A 17,110-nucleotide genomic window follows, 5' to 3' on the forward strand; every position below is an offset into this window, starting at 1 on the left:
CAAGTGTTTTCTTAATTAAGCCACCTAAGCAGCCTGGGTTTGCAAATATTTATTAAGGCTATTCAGATGAAGTCAGATTAGCACTTCTAGCTGCAGAGAATGTTGTTTCATTGGACCATGAGTCCTTGTTTTCAAATCAATATCCCATCTTTTAACACAGTAGCAAATTATATTCCCCATCTGTCTCCTGTGACAGATCTAATGAATGTAATATCTGGCTGATGATGTACAAACACTTTTGAAGTTCTTCATTTATAAGAATATAGGTAGTAGTTATTTATAATATTCTGTTGGGGTGTTGGTTTTTTACACTTTTTGAAGTTAATTTTTAATATTTTCAATGTGCTGCATGTAACTGAAACATAAGTGAACAAGTAGATAACAAAACATTCTTGATACAGCAAACTTTTAGGGTATGTGAGCCTGAGATCTCAAAGGTTTTCCCAGCCAGCATCTCTACTCTGGGACTAACAAGTGTTTTAATGTGGTTTGAAGAAGAAAAGGTGATGAGACTGAACCAGCTCAGAGTGTGATTTGGAGCAGGCCAGGAGTTGTCCTGCCCACAGTGGATCCCAGCACTTGCCAGAGTCCTGTTGTGTGCTGGAAGTGCCAAGATTAGTCAGCATTGTTATTTCTGATGTGAGGATTAGGAGACTGAGTAAAGACATCCCAGTGGGCCTAGGAACAGGAGGGAAGTTCATAGACCTCAGGATTTGGCCTTTACCACAACCCCTCCTGAAGAGGGACTGGGTTCCTTTCAGTCCTGAAAGGAGTAATAGGTGGCTTGAAGGCTGCATGCCGTGGATTTTGCTAAGTCAGAACCTGAATATGGGAAACAAAACCAAGAATCTCATGGTCTGAATCAGATTCTCTTTGACTTTTTGGAAACCAGAGTAAGGCCTGCTGCAAGCTGCCTTGAAAAGCAGGAGTTTATTTCAGCTTCACTTCTCACCTTTGGAGTTGGTTGATGCATTAGTGAGGATGGGAAGAAGGCAGAGGAATGGGAAGAGAAGCTGTGAACCACATCCATCCAAAGAGGATGTGCTGCAGGGAGCAATGATCCCTCCCTGCTCTGATCTCCTTTATGGTGGTGGAGAGGACTCAGAACACAGGGAGGCTGAGTACTGGGGTTTATTGCTTACTGACATGACTAATTGAAAGGGAACAGATTCATCAGTTTTAGAGCTTAAGGAAAGTGATGAGAAGATATTTCCATGAGCTGCTGTTCTCGCTGCTTCATATTGTAAAAGCCTCCACTGCAATAAAAAAGTAATGATTTTTGGCAAAGTATGTTACAGATCTTTTCTGCTCTACACAGGAAAGATTTGGTTGCATCTCCTGCATTTTAATTTCACTTTTATTGAAATGTTGCACTTGAGGAAAGAACAATCCCGTATTTTGAGTTTTGCCACTGATTTTGCTGTGCCCCTTGAAAAGTATACACAATGATATGTCCTTGTCTCTGTAAAATACAAAAAAGGTTTTAACAAAATTTGTTATGTCCCTGTACATTGCCTCTGCAGTAAACCTTGGATCTTCGTGATTTGAAAGCTCTCATAAATGCTGTGTAACAAATGGAGGTTTAAATGTGCTCTTGAACTCCATGTGAGATAGAATGGCACTGGAAAATCTGGAATTACTTCACAGCAATTGCTTCTATTCTGTTTAGGTTTTTGTATCGCTCCTGTGAGACACTGGTTTGGAATTCCTCAGAGTTATTTTCATTTTAACTCAAATGTAAATGAACAGCCACATCAGACCAAGTGATTGCAGTATGAATTCCAGCCTGTGGAAAACTCTCACAGCCAGAACCTTGATGCTCCTCTGTAACAGAGATGGCCTACGGGGCTATTCACAAAAGCTGCTCCAGTGAGACAGATCTCCTTTGGTTCTTCCTCTGCTAATGCAGACAAATAGGCTCTGGGTTTGAATTGTTGGTATCTAGAATAATCTATCTCCATCAGGATCTGGACAAATTATTCTCCCCAGGTAAATGTTAGCCTTTGAAAACAGCCCCCCTCTTCCTGCTACTTGTCCTCAGCAGCAAAGTTTTCCTGCAATGGCACCTTCTTCCAGTGTTTTTTGGTTTGGTTTGCATTTTTTTTGTTTGTTGGTTGGCTTTTTGTGTCTCTTTTTAAATGCCTGATTTTAATTTGTTAAAGAGAGATCATTGCTTGCAAACAGATCTCTGCTTTTATCAGGGCAAACAAGGTGCTCTTTAAGGAGTATCTGATTAATGAAATAAACAGTGCTTGGTGTTCACAGAACAGTAGGAAGTTGTTATTTTGTTATCAAAGTTGTCTCTTTATTCAGTATGAAAAATGATGACAGTTGTGTAGTGCTTTGTAACAGATGCTCTTATACAACAAGTTTTGAAGGGAGATCAATCTTCAGAAATATGTCTTATATTAGTAAGTACACTGCTAATTGCTGCAATCACACAAAAATTGCAATGACACTTACCTATATATTTATATGTTCTTTTTGGGTTTTTTAATGACAGTGTCACAACCCTAAAAATGTAGCTTAAAAAAAAATGTGCTTCTCTGGAGTTGTGTGTCTGCCTCTGTTCAGCTTTGTTCCATGCTCAACATTGGTAAATTCTGGTTTTTCTTTATTCTTCCCTAATCTAGAAATTGCCAGCTGTGAAAAGCCTCTTAATTTCTGTTTGTAATATATTCTGCTGTAACTTGAATTAAATGCAGTGCAGCTGGGAGTAGTCATGGCCAAACAATACATGGCATAAATTATCTCTATCTGGAGCATCTGACTAGATAGCATAATCAACAGGAGGCTGACAAAACATCACAGTTGTGCTGCTGTTGCTGACAACTTCATTATTTCTGTGATGTTCAGCTGGGTAATTTGTTTCTGATGAACAAATTATCTTATAGGAGGATAAGGATCTCGGGGAATGAATATCTTTGGATATGTCCAGTGCTCTTACGTACTTTTACATGCTTTCTGAAGATAAATGTGTTTGCACAAATTTAGGGGGTTTCCCCAATCTTGAGAACAATTACAGGCACCATCAGCAAAAAGTGAGCTCTGTTGGTTCTGAAGGAGGGCAGCATTCCCATCAAGCAAGGTTGGTGCACATCTCTTGGTTGGTATGTGGATATGTGGATCCCTAAGGGAACAGCAGCTGCTCTTTAATTCCTTGGTTCAAACAGGAAGGTGGTGGACTTATTCTACCGAGGTATTTCTGTCTGCCTTAACATACACTCCAAATGATCCCACATGACTAAGTAGTGTTTTGCAGCTCAGACACTCCAGGCCTGATTCTATTCCACTGCAGCCAGGAATTATTATGTTCAGGAATTTTCCAATTAAAAAGACTGAGGTGGGGAGGGGGGAAGACACTGTGACTATACCAGAAACCATGCCATCTTTATGGAATTCTGAGCAAACAGCCCTGGTTTGCTGCTGGTTCATCTAAAACCAGACTCAGAGGTACAAGCAGCAAGCCCACAGCTCCGAGGCAGCGCTGCCCTCCAGGCTGCCCCAAAGCTGGAGAACTCCCGTCCTGCACAGCCCTTCCTGTGCAAGTGGGAGCCTGTGAGCCCCAAGTGCTGCTGGGTCTGCCCCCCTCAGCCCTGCAGCAGAGCCTGGCTGTGCTGAAATCCGGGCTGTGCTGAGAGGAGCACAGGTTGGGAGCCCTGGATGCAGCAGGGAGCCTGGAGGAGCCGGGGCTGCCAAGCTCAGTTCCATTTAGTCACTTCGCATCACGGGCGTCTCAAATATTTCAAAACACTCGGGAAAATTATTTCACTGGGAAATTTTCTAAACTTACTCCAAGCACAATTTTTTTTCTTCACTCACAATTTCAGAATTTCTTAAGTTTGATCACGTCTGTGACTGATGAACTGGGAAATATTTGTCTTTTTTTTACGAGCACACTGAATACTACTGTGTCTCTGTGGATAATAGGTTATTTGCTGTGGGTTTGGATCAAGAACACTGCCTAAAGGAACTAGTGAAATGGTAAGACTCAGATCAATGTCCTTGAGGAAACACAAGAAATCAGGGAATAGGACAGAGAATTAACAAATTGGCAAAGGGGTATGTGTGAAAGATGATAGGTAAACAAGGAGCCAGAGAGGCAGGAATTGCCAAAACCAGAGTTGGAATTTACTGCAGTACCTTATATGTATAAATGCTTGCAAGAAATAATGAGGGGGGGGCAAAGAAAGATATACTTTTATAGGCTTTAGGGAGTTTTGTTTTTATTTTACCTTTCCCACTGAATACTTTTGACTGTAATAAAAAAACACCCCAATATTTCATTTCAAGGAAGAGAGTCACTTTATCCACCTTTCTAGTCATGGATTTTCAAAATGAGAGAGCATACAAACGCCAGACAGAGCTATCCTGACCATGCTACTTTGGGAGAGGGGCTGGAGATCCCATTCCCAGGTATCCAGTCTGCCTGGCTCCGTTGCCTGATATCAGATCTGACAATTGAGCAATATTTGTTCTTTGAGGGGGATTATGAACAGCCTAAAATACAGCTTTGTCTCTTATGATGATGAGAGCTTTGTTATGGACTGATTTGGAAGAAAAGTCAGGCTCCATGTGAGATTCTTTGCTCCAAACTTCCCACCCGGCTTCCAGACTATTGGTCTACCAAATGTTTTTCCCAAACTCAGTCTGTGCGATATAAAACATGGGAATGTTTCTGGGGATGGAGGACGTGGGATGCCATCTGCAAGGAAGAGTTGGACATCGTGTGCTGGGGACAAGGCGGTCCCTGTGTGGCCGCTGCTCCAGGGACCACTCCAGGATTTTGGAGAACTGGGCGAACGCTGCCACCTATCGATGGAGGACGCGAAAACCTGGGACACGGAGCGGCGCTGAGAGCTCCTCATCCCTCGGCTCCCTCATCCCAGAAACGTCCCAGTGAAGGAACAAAGAATTTGCTAAATGGAGCTGACGGCCAATACAACAGCAAAAAATATCTGTGGGGTATAAAGCTCAGATCAACAGAGGGGAACGTTTTGGTGACAGTGTCGGTGAATCAGCCAACTTGGGTGGCCTCTCTGAACGAAATGTCCCATTAAACAAACATCTTCACAAAATGTGGGGCTCTAGCAATAGCAATAATAACAACAACTTGTGGAATCAGCTCACGGTGTGCACTGCAGGTAGTGAACTTTTGGAGTCATCAGTCATGGAATGAAAATCTCAGTAAGTCAGCAGTGTGAGTATAGCCACCAAAACACTGTTTGACTAGTAAGTGTGGAATATCAGCAAGTGCAGTAATAAATGGCTGACATCTCCAGGTCATCTCATGGGAGCATCAAAGGCTTGAGAACAAACAAATTTCGGTACAAGATCAGACTAACAGATCTGCTTCCCTGTGTTTATCAGAAACCCAGGTGTTTGTTTTCTGAAGGTCTTTTAGTCTTCTCCATTTCCACAACTAGATGTAAGTGCCTCTTGCACCCACTTACACACATGCATTAATAATTTTCAGTAATCGATTTCATGACTTTATAATTTGATAAGTTTATTATTACTCCTCTTACCTTGCTGAGTGCTCTTTTGTGTCTTCTGGCTTTTGAACAGCTTAATAATGAACTTATATTCATAGGTCAGGGAGATCATAAATATGGGGGGGTTTTAGATTAAAAAAATCCTAGTTGTCTTTCACAGAACTAGCTTGGGCAAGAAAACCTCCTGACTTTTGCTATTGTACCAAATATTGCCTAGGTAGCAATAGAGGAGTAGTAAGCATTATAAAAATTGAAATGGCAACTGTACAAGGGCTACTTTCCACCAGTCTGAAGAGAGAAAGCAAAGGAAAGAAGGAGTACTGACCCACAATGAGAAACTTCTAGAAAATGGTCCAGAATAGACTAGTTTCAGTAAACTCACTTAAGATTTATCCCTGAAAGCAGCTAGAAATTGAGAATTCCTTCCCAAGTGAGCTCCATAGGTGGGGTCCATACAGACCAAAAAAACCTTAACCAGGGATTTGGACTCAGAAGAATCATGTCTATTTAGCACAGCACTTAAAATGGATTTTTCAGGCTTACATTTAATTTGAACTGATGTAAACCTCTCAGATTTTCAGCATGCTTTTTTTCCAGATAGTATCTCAGTGTTAGAGAGGTATTTGGTGGTTTTTAAAAGATTTCCAATTTCCTCCTGTTGGCAAGGAGCACTGACCTCAGTCAGCTGTCCTGCTGCCTTCTGACTGATGATCCTTAGGAGGGGCAGAACAAAAGAGGGAACCCTACACACTCTGATTTTCACAGTATAGGAGGAGGAATGTTGTTCATAGTATGTTGTCACAGCACTTTGCAATTCTCTGCTGCAGTAAAACACTAAGTAATTGCATTTGATATTCTTGTTATGTCCTTGAGATATATCCATGTGTATGTTAACACCCCCACGTGGATATGGATGCATATGTGCATAGAGAAAAACCCTCAGAGAAGGGTTTGGTCCATATCCAGATTGATCTAAAAATACAGACTAAGTTAAGGTTCCATTCTATACAAACATCAGGCCTGGGACTACGTTTTAGGTTCAGCTACTTGGGCGAAAGGCTGCTGTTTGGTAGGAGGCACAGCATCCTTAACTGAGTCCTGAAAGGTGGGAGAATCAGGCTGATCACCAGATTTTGGGAGGTTTCAACATTTTCCAAAAGATCAAGCATCATATCTGAATAAAACCAGGGGAATTTTTTCAGCAGACTGTAACTCCAGCTCTGATATCCCTTTAAAAACAATAAAAAATACCTTTTCTGTAGATATTATTGATCATTGGCTATGACAGACCCAGGAATTAGTGTGTTTTAATTCTTTTCTATTGCCAGATCTACACAGGAGTGTTCTGGTTACACAAATTTAACCCAGTGGGCTGTCCAGAAGGATAACAATTTTCTAGATTGTTGTTTCTCTTTGATTATCACCTACACTATTTTTAGAATTCTAAGTACAGCTATTCCATATTTGACTTAGCAACATTTTTGTGGGTTTCCGTGGGATCCTGCATTTGCATTTTTAGCCCTATAGTAAAAAAAAAATAAATTAGATTTCGAAATACCACCATTCTACTATTTTGGAAGCTGCTAATGCAGACATTACAGGATCTGTTTCAGTAGGGTTTGTTTTTCTTATTCCTTTAATAATCTTTTTTTTAAGCATAACCTGCTCAGGCTGGGAGCTTTCCAGTGATCCTGCAGATGTCCCACAGCTATGGCTCTGGTTGCTGCTTTTGTTGCTATGATTGCAGACAGCTGTAGTGGCAGCGTGCTTCAAGAAAGAAGAAACAATACATCACATGCAACAAGCATTACTGCACTGAGTGTAGCACTGTGATTTTTTTCTTCCCCTTTTGATTGTTTTAACACAAAGCCAACTGCTTGAAGATGGCTGCATTAATGTCTTTTTGCTCATATTTCGTGGCAAATTAATTACGATGGCAGTTTGGTTTACTCTGGCAGTAATTCTTTTTTCTCCTTGCACGCTGTGCTGCTGATCAGTTTTGGAGGCTACAACAAGCTAAAAGCACACAGGACCCATGGCATCTTTGACATGGAAACAAGAGCTTCCCATAGCAGTCACTCCTGTAGCTGCACAGGTAACTCGAGTACAGTTAAGGCACCAAACATTTTACCTGGGATACAACACTATTTGCTTTCAATACTGCTCTGCTCTGAGATTTTATCAGCAGTCTTGGACTTGTGTAATTACTAGTAATAAGCTTTTCCATATCTGATCATTCATGCAGTGTAAGGAAGAGGTTTACTCATTCTGCCCAGAGGCTGAGCCAGCAGAGACAGCAAAGCTAATGTGATCCATTGAAGGAAGACAGTGGACAATTACCAGCAACTTGTTCACGTTTTTGCCTTGGACAGCCTAAGCTGGTAAGTAAAATTTAACTCTTTCATGCATATATTCTTCATTATTAGTTTCAACTCTAAGACGGTTTCATAAACATACAGTGTGGAGTGGTTTCTCAGCTGTTGTGTTTTCCTAAAATGTGAAGTTAATGCTTTTACAGCTATGCTGTGCCCTACCAGTGCACCTGTCTGTACAGTTTTGCATATGTGTGCCACAGACAACAGAGAGTCAGCTATAATTTAGGTTTGGGGTTTTTTCTCTCTCTGTAATATATTTTAAAGGGCATGAACATTTGCTCAGTATTTGGCAATTATAAAAAAAAAAGCTTTTGTAAGGGCAACTGTTTCATATTCATTTGTATTTGAATTTGAATTTAAAGCACCCTGATTTGGGGGAATAAAATGATTACTTTAGTGGTTAGAGGGGCAAGTAGAAATTCTGTCACTGAGACTGAGCTCCAGGATGTGCAGCATGAAATGTGTGTGGGGAGCCCTCGGTCCCTGGGTTGGTACAGGCAGGGTGACAATCACACAAACCAGACTGGGCTGGTGGGTGTTCCCAGGCTGGTGCAGTAACTGTTTCCCCAGAGAGCTGCCCTAAGACTTTTGTGGGGTTTAATTCTTGGAAATGCAAACTGCTGCTAGTTATGAACAGTTACAAGGGGAGCTGCTGTTGTCATTCTGTCTAGTTCTGCCTTTTACTGAGAAACCTTGGGCTGTGCTGTTTGCTGCAGTTCTCCACTTGCTGTGGGAATGAAAGTTGGATCACACATCTCCAAACCATAAGGAAATGTCTTTATTTCATCCTGACCTGTGTCACCTTTGTGCAGAGGCTTCCATAGGTGAAAAATCAAATGGATCAGTTCTGGACATCTCCTGTTTCTAAATTAGTCTTTGATGTGCTGTAACAATTTTCATTGTGACAATGATTTATCCTGAGGCTAAGTGCATTTCAGCTGGGGGATGTGTTATTTTAGTTAAGACAATGCATATTTCAGGACTTCACCTGATTGTTGAGGCAAGGATTTGGTTGTAAAAAAATCCAAAATTAGTAACTTTAAATGGAGCCTAAAACTGCTCTCATGAAATAGTTTATGTCTGTAAAAACAAAGTGACAACATCTAAAACCCCCCTCTGCTTACCATTGTAGAATCACGGGAATCAAGCTGTTTGTTTCCTTATTTCTTATTATATTTTTACCCATGATTTTGCCCTATCTCATTCACATTGCTCTCCTGGGAGTTGTTTCTACAGCATAATAAGACCACATTTCCAGAAAGTTTTCCAGAATATGCAACTTACCTTTCTTCTTTCATTTCATACCTTGTATGTGACTAGGAAACATGCTCAGTATGGTAATGTGCAGCAGCATTTTGCATCTTACTGTTTCAGTACAGTGCTGAAAAAATGCAGTTCATTTGTATTATGTTATTCCAGCTATTGCTTTATTGTTCTGTGTTTATTCCCTGCACTAGTCCAGGATATTGATGCTGAGTATACAGGGAACATTTCTGTGTTTCAAGTCATTTGTGATGCACCAATTCTGTGTGGATAGCAAAGGTGCCACCCATTTTATTGGTGAATAGCTGCCATTTTTAAGGTGCAGACTCACCTGCTCTAGATTTAAAAGAAACTTTGATGAGATTATAAGTGATTCCATTATCTTCTTCCATGTGTTTCAGGCTTGGGGGTCCGCTCTGGCCATCTACTGACAAAGCTTCCATGTGTAACATGGACAGTCCTGAGGGTGTTTAGGTTTGCACAGTGAATGCAAACTGCTCTGTCTCTCCTGAGTTTACTACTGACTGTGTGGTATTTGGTATTCAATGACTGTACTCTTGAAATCAAATGGGTTTGGGAAATTGAAACTTCCTTTGCAAACATGCCTATGGCAATTATTGGCCTATTTTTGTCCACAGTTTGGGACTGTGTCTCGACCCACACTCCACTCTTAGTAGGGAGAAATTCTTGAAAACAGATGTTAAGAGGAGAAATTTATGTGGGATAATCTGTAGCACTATATAAAAATAGAAACTGGATGTGTTACTCTAAGTAACTGAGAATTACATTATTAAATTTGATAAATTGCTGAGTTTCTTTAAAATATTAATAACAGAGAAAAGTGGAAGGCGGATAATCATTTTATTCCATAAGCTCAGAGAAAATCAGTCCGAAATCTTTGCAGTATTGAGTCTCAGAGAGCTTGTTCCTCATCATATCCACACTTGCACATTAGTTTCAGGGATGCAGCTCACATAATTCCCTTCTGATTGCACATGCTGCTGTTCTAATTTAACAAAGTCCTCTCATCACATATGACAATTGTGTTGACTCTGTCTCTCCTCATTCAGAGACCTGGTCTCCCTTCAATACCCTGTGCGTGTGGAGAATATGTGAGATTACACAGAATCAGATACTTTTGTGCTCAGGGTGTCTGCTCACCACAGTGTACAAGTGAGAAAGAAAGATGTAGACAGGAAAGAAGGAAATGTGAAGAAATGGTGCATTTTTCTCACCTTTGACTTCAAGGGGATAGTTTCCTATGCTTGAAGTTGGGTCAAATCTGAATCTTAGGCAAAATTATTCCCACATAAAGTAATTCCAGAGTTAAATATTAATTCAATTTTTCCTAATATGGAAAAATTACTGTAATCATAGAACATAGAAAGTATTGTTTAATTATGAGATAATATGGAAATCTCATCAGGGTAGGCAGTCAGAGGCTGCAGTCCCTCTTGGAAGGGCTTGTGGTCTGAATGGACAGGACAAACACAGAGCAGGATAAAGTGATATACAGACAAAACCAGTGCCTGTCCACTAACTGAGGAAGAAACCACTCAGTATGAAACTGTAAACAGCAACATTTAGTTTGGGTGTCATTTTTTCTGACACCTGCACACCAGAACTCACTCTGTCAAAAGGCTGTTTTCCTCACTCATTGAAACCCCTTCTTAGACAAATTAGTGAATAATTTTGAAGTGATCTGTTTTATTTTTGCCATCCTTCGTTCCCCCTCCCTGTCCATATTCTATAAAGAGCAACTTGCCATTGGAAAAGCCCAAAAAAGTGGGTTCTAAGTGTTCCCAGACTGTGGGTGAGCTCTCAGCCCCAGCAGCCTTGTGGGGAGCCTGTCACTGGAACAGTCCCAACCGACGGTGCGGCAAAACCTCGTTAAACAGCTGCTGCTTCTCTTCTAGAAACTTCCAGCTGAAAATGACCCAGCAAATGCACAACCTGAGTCTCCTCCAGACCAAGAAGCACAGCATGCCCTCCTCTCCCAACGCTGCCAAGCGGCTCTATCGGAACCTGTCGGAGAAGCTGAAGGGCAGCCACACGTCCTTCGACGAGGCCTATTTCCGAGCGCGCTCCGACCGCCTCAGCCTCCGCAAGACCTCCATGGTAATTACTTGATCTCTATCAACTTGCCAATTTACTGTCCTATTAATCTCCTCAATCAGTTTGCTTTTAATCTGCGCGGTTTTCATCAGCTGGCTTTTGTTCCCTGCCCAGCGCTGTGTGTTCCTCACAGCCTTACCCTTTGGGAGTCTTTGTAAGTCATTTGTAAGACTTTTATTTGAAAATAAAAGTCTGCCCTTCTTGAAGGCTAAAGACAGGCTGCCTTATGCAAGTGATGATGCTTTATTTTAGGAGTAAGGTTTTAACTTGGCACTAATGTGACCAAATGTGAATTAAATCTATACATGCAACAGCTTCTCTTACAAGAAATAAATAAAAAAGTATTTTTAGAAAACTGAAGGTGGCTTAAATAGAAGTGGAAGTGGAACTTGCAGGCCTGACAGATAAATGCAAGGTTGTTCAGAGACTGTGGTGATGGTCACTAGGTAAGACCACAGAATAAGATCACACATGGAGCAGTCTGGCCTGAGTACCCCATCCAAATCACAGCCAAGCACTCTGCTGTCAGCACTGCACAGCACGTGCTGGACTTAACCCTCACAAGGGCTCCTGTTTCTGCCAGTGCTGGTGAAGTCACACAACCTCCAGTGCACAAATTTTGAAGAATGGCCTGTGTCCCTGAAATAACACCACAATGGAAGTTCAGTGCACAGCAGAATTTTTTGCTGGAGGAAGATAAACCTGCTGTTGATATTGCCAAAACAAAATAAATTCCCCTTTTCCATAAGTAGGAAGAATATCCTTCAACTTCTCCTCTGAATTATTTTGAAGGAGAGAGCTCCTCTCCTCTTCTGAAGAGCAGTGACTAATGGAGTGTCTGTGAATGCACCAGCAGACACCTCTTGGAACCACTTCTGTGCTGCACTAGAGCAGATGCTCAACACAATGCAGGAGTAAACTCTGAGTGTGTCTGGGCCAGACAACAAAAATTGTCAGGAGGAAAAAGCCCACTCTAGACTCCTTTAACACTCACAAATCTTTGTTATGTATGACACAAATTGTATGAATCAATGCAGGAATTGAAAATGATTTTAAAATCAAGTGGCAGATGCTATCCCCTAGGATCCTGCCTTTCTTGAAGTTAGAGGATCCATGGAGACTGTTGTCTGTCTCCTGTGAAGAAAGACCAGGACCTGAAGGAAGCAGGGGATCATCACTGCCTCCCTCAGCTCTGCCTGAGCCAATAGATTCTTGTTTTACAGGGGAAGCCTGAAACTCAAACAGGGCTTGAGAGCTGGAAAGCAGCCTTTGCATGGGAGCCAACAGCTGTGCTTTTGAGGCCATGGGTTTCCAGATGCTTTTCAGTTTGTAGGGATGATTTGAATTGGGGTCTCAAAGTATGAACTGTGGGAAAAGATTCTTTAGATGAATTTTTTTAGCCACTATCTTTTCCTGCCTTTTTTTTTCTAATTGCAAGCTTAAGTGTGACTAAGTGAGTGAAAGAGGAGGATAAAGTAGAGCTGGGGACCGTGCCAGAGCAGAGTGACATGCAGACTGAATGAATGCCAGTCTGTCAGCATATCATCTGACCAGTGTTTCTCCAAATACACACTTCAAATTACATATTCCTTCAAATATGGGATCTTCTGTCATACTTAACTAATGAGAAGAGAAATTGCCAATGAGCCCAGCCAGAAGACTGAGGAGCAGGGCACTGCTGCTGAGGGTTGAGTCCTCTGCCAACCAAGCCAACTACTCACAGTCTCACTTCTGTCCCTCCTCGCTCCAGATCTGTCACGTGCTGGGAGTGCCTGTTCAGTCAGTCCTAGCTGTGACACTCCATCTCACCTGCTGAGGTGGGTGGTGTTTAATGGGACACAGACTTACTTGTGCTCACTTTGTTTCCCCAGCCCACCCCACTGTCCTGGGGGTGTCACAGCTTTTATCACTGCTGACCCACAGCGAGCAGAGGTACCTGTAGGTCCTGCCAGTCCGGGGGCTGAGCTGGTGTCCACAACACTCAGTGAACACATTCCCACTCGACTCAAGAGCTTTGGGATCCCATTCTATCCATCCTGCTTGTTGTTTTCCCAGTTTTCCCTAGAAATAAATAGCGAGGGGTGGAAATATTCCAGGTCAAGTTGCTGACTGATGTATTTTCTGATCACTGAGTTTCTGTGCCCCAGAGCGAAGTTGATGAGTAAAATCATGTCTCCAGACAAGTGAACAACATTTGTTAGAATTTGTTTTCTTTCAGCTTTGGCTAGTGAAGAGTTTTCTTTCCAGTCTCTCTTGCTGTGCAACACTTTCCATTCAGTAAATTGTTGTCTTGCTGCAGACATAGCAATGTCCCAAAATAGCTTTATTCTTGAACTCATGTTTATCAAAACAAGTCTTTGCAGAAACTACTTTACCACTTTTTCCAACTCCAGTAGCACATAGTGGACTTTTTCAGTCAAACCTAGAGCAAATAGCTTGAAAGGGGCACTTCATTTTAATTAAGCTACATAAGATTGCATTTCTAAACACTCTGGCACTGAATCACTTACTGGAACATGGTTATTACTTACTGCAAAGCAATACTGTAGTTCTTTTCAGTATATACATTTGTGCATCAGAGTAACACCTAAATAAATTAATCACATAGCACAGCTGTCCAGCTAATGATTAGAGGCTGCAGGGCTGAGTCAAGGAAAAAGCAATGTAAAAACTGCTCCTAAATTTCTCCCAATCACTTGTAAATGTGATTCAGTTTCTCTTTGAATTCAGTGGTTTTGTCCTTTCAGAGCAGAAGAAAGTTATCTAGTAAATGTAAATGAAGGCAGAAATCACAAGGCTTTTGTTGGTATTTGTGACAATACCAGCTGGACTGAAATTGAGCACTTGGGTCTGAAGATATTGCCCCTTACCCCTGTTTGGATTTCTTATCCTTGGACTGCAGAAGTCTGAAAAACAGTGCAACACTGGAGAGCCTTTTACATGGAATATGATCAGCTTTTTGCAGAAAACTATATAATCTTCAAATACATTTCTGTTTTCTGTGTGAAAGCAAATAGTTGGGGAAAAGTTGGTCAGGTGTGTAGAGTATTTTTCTGGACTTAGTGGATGCAAACTTCCAAATGGGGCAGTTCCCCAGCAGGGCTGAAGATGTAGCAGATATTTTGCTGCCTCTCCAGGATGTTTTTGAGTGAAAAAGCTCCAGCATGGTTAGATGGGCACTGCTCTGAGCGTGAGGGGTGCACACAGGGGCTAGAAAGGCCATCTCACAGTTCCCAAGTTTTTACACTCTTTGGAGTCACAAGACTTGCCAACATATTTCAGCCTATTGCTTGTGTCTGAATTGTTCATTTGGAAAAGCTGATATTTGCAATTTGGTCTCATAATTGTTTGAACTGGATGAAGTAGCTTATAATATTCATGTTCTGCTTCTCATTTAAATCAGGGCAGCTTTTTCAATCAGATTTCTAATGAAATGAAGAAATAGAAATTTGCTTTTATTTTTTTCTCTTTTGGTGAAACAGTCTTGCCAACAGGTTAGTTGGCAACAGTGTTTATGACAAATTAACTTAAACACGTGCTTAGATTCTGTTCAGCAACTTACTTAGGGCCAAAATTTCACAAATACTTCAAGTATTTCACTTGGCAAGCAAAAATCCAAAGATGCATTTTGAAAGGCATCTAGGCAGGTCTAAATCTTGATAACTGAATTAAAAAAAAAAAAAAAAAAAAAAAACCAACAACAATTTAAATCAAAGTTTTTAAAATAATTCTACAATAATCAGTCAGATAGGAAATATCTGTTGTTAAAGTGGGTGTATATATATTTGAAAACGACCAAATGCCTTTGCAAGCCATAATTTGGGTTAATGTCAGCTGTAATACCAAAGTTAACCATCTCTTATTTTTTTATTATGTAGCAGGGAATTTTTGTTTTATATAATGCAAGAAACTCCTGAGATGTAGCACAAGATTTTCTGAGTTTCACACAAAGTTGGAATTAAAGCCAAATAATGGTATTGAGCACTTAGGGTAACACTCCACAAATGTTAACTCATTTAACTTTTGTGCACATATGTAAAGCCAATTAAAAGAGAATTACTATTCTGGTTAAAAAAAAAAAAAGGGAAAACCATGTGTGTACCCACTGCCACAGAAAGGAAAATGTGAACAGAGGAGTAACTACTTTCCTGTCACTCAGTAATATCACCAGCTTTACCTTTTTGCTCTGCTCTCCAACGGTTTCCAAAAATGAACTTAACTAAAAGAAATGCAGACTGATGTAGTAATTTAGTTTCCTTCAACAAATTCCCTTTGTAATAAGCTCTTGATTAATTTACTGCTAAATAAGTAGATTTTCCTTGCTGGGATCAGTTACAAGAGCAATATGATTTTGCTGGTTTTCTGATTGGATAAAAATGCAAATGACTCTGAAGCAAAATTATCCTGTATTTCCGTAAACAATAGTAGAGAAGAACTTCCTATATCACTAGTAGGAGCTGATGATATACAGCAAGTATCAGAATCATACCATTAATTAAAATATTTTTTAATTATAATTAAAATTACTTAAAATTCTTTTAACCTCTAGCCAGATCACTTCATGTTTCAGAGTAGGGGCAAAACACCAGAACAAGAGGAAGGTCTCGGATATCAAGATTATAAGGTGTTATATAAGCAAGACATCTGATGTGTGGAGCTACTGGAAGGCAAAAAAATATTGCTGCATTGCAGTAAAAAGTTCTGTCATTTTTTAAGTTTCACTTTATAACAAAAGAGATATGTGCTGTCTTCTTTGCTAACATTTTCTGGACCTGTGCTCTCACTAATGACAGTGCATGTCCTCAGAGACAATTTTTTTTCTTGAACAGTGGTGGATGAAGAATGATGAATTGAGCTGCTCACCATCCAGCTCCCCCTTTTTCTGAGGCTTTTATCTTACACCTAACACTGAAATGTGGTCTAAGTATTTGATAATAAAATTAAATCAGAATCTTACAATGCAGAGAAGAATCTCAACCCAAGAATGTGACAGAGCCCTGGGATTAGCACTGATGTTTTAGGCAGCATCTTTTTATTCTGCGTGGAAATCTACAGAAAAAATATTTCTCCAGCATGAGCTGTCTTGTACTTCAGTGTCTAAAAGGGAGATTCCCAAGTCAGCACTACTGTCCCAGAATTGCTTTATTGCTGCATTGTTCCTCTCACCCTTAGACAGCCATTTAACATGGGAATCTCATTTCTCCATACTGGTAATTTTGGGTAAAGGTCATTTAATGTACGTCTGTCCTCCTGTTCTGCTGATCCCTAAAATCCTGCACAGGTGGGGTCCACATTAAAACTTTTAGATAACATGATCTTTGCAATTCCTGAGTGTGGCACCAACACTTCACATGCCAAACAGTTGACCAGATCTCTGTCAGGCCTGGGAACTTCTGAAGACACTTTTAACGTCAAGCACAACTGAAAAAAAAAACGCTCTAGAACCATCAAATTCCAGGGTGTAGCTGTGGACTCTAGTTCCCAGAACTGCTTGCAAACCATTAGCCCATGAATTTTAGGAGACAAAAGATGTTCCAGCAGGTCAGTGCTCTTTTAAAAAGTGCCAGTTCACTGAGAGCAAAACTCAGACAGGGATCTGCCAAACAAAACTACATCAATTTAAAAAAGAAAACGAAGTTTTGATGTGGTTGAAATGTTAATTTCTAATCACACTAGAAGGTGGTTTCTATTTAATATTTATTTTATAGAATAAAGAATACATTCTGTGATAAGGATTTTCTCTGTGGTCCCTCCATGTGGTTTCAGGACACAGGGAGCTGGTTCACATCACATATCTGGATGAGTTGCTCTCTGAATTCTTGCATTTCTTTAACTCTGCCCAGGAGCACAACACACCTACAG

The 17,110-nt window shown here is 40.6% G+C and overlaps 1 protein-coding gene across 3 annotated transcripts in view; it reads left to right on the plus strand.

The window, feature by feature from the left end:
* Nucleotides 1-17,110, plus strand: part of ANKFN1 (ankyrin repeat and fibronectin type III domain containing 1) — a 132,226-nt gene that overhangs the window by 53,586 nt on the left and 61,530 nt on the right. For 2 of the 3 annotated variants that reach the window (XM_064676040.1, XM_064676038.1), the window contains 2 exons: nt 7,741-7,876; nt 11,050-11,251. In XM_064676040.1, the coding sequence (XP_064532110.1) occupies nt 11,066-11,251 (186 nt within the window). In that variant the 5' untranslated portion in view covers nt 7,741-7,876; nt 11,050-11,065. Of the gene's footprint in view, nt 1-7,492; nt 7,591-7,740; nt 7,877-11,049; nt 11,252-17,110 lie in introns of all 3 variants that reach the window. The other variant, XM_064676039.1, reaches the window with a different exon arrangement.

The sequence above is a fragment of the Pseudopipra pipra genome, chromosome 19 (genome assembly GCF_036250125.1).
Source record: "Pseudopipra pipra isolate bDixPip1 chromosome 19, bDixPip1.hap1, whole genome shotgun sequence".
Taxonomy (NCBI): Eukaryota; Metazoa; Chordata; class Aves; order Passeriformes; family Pipridae; genus Pseudopipra; species Pseudopipra pipra.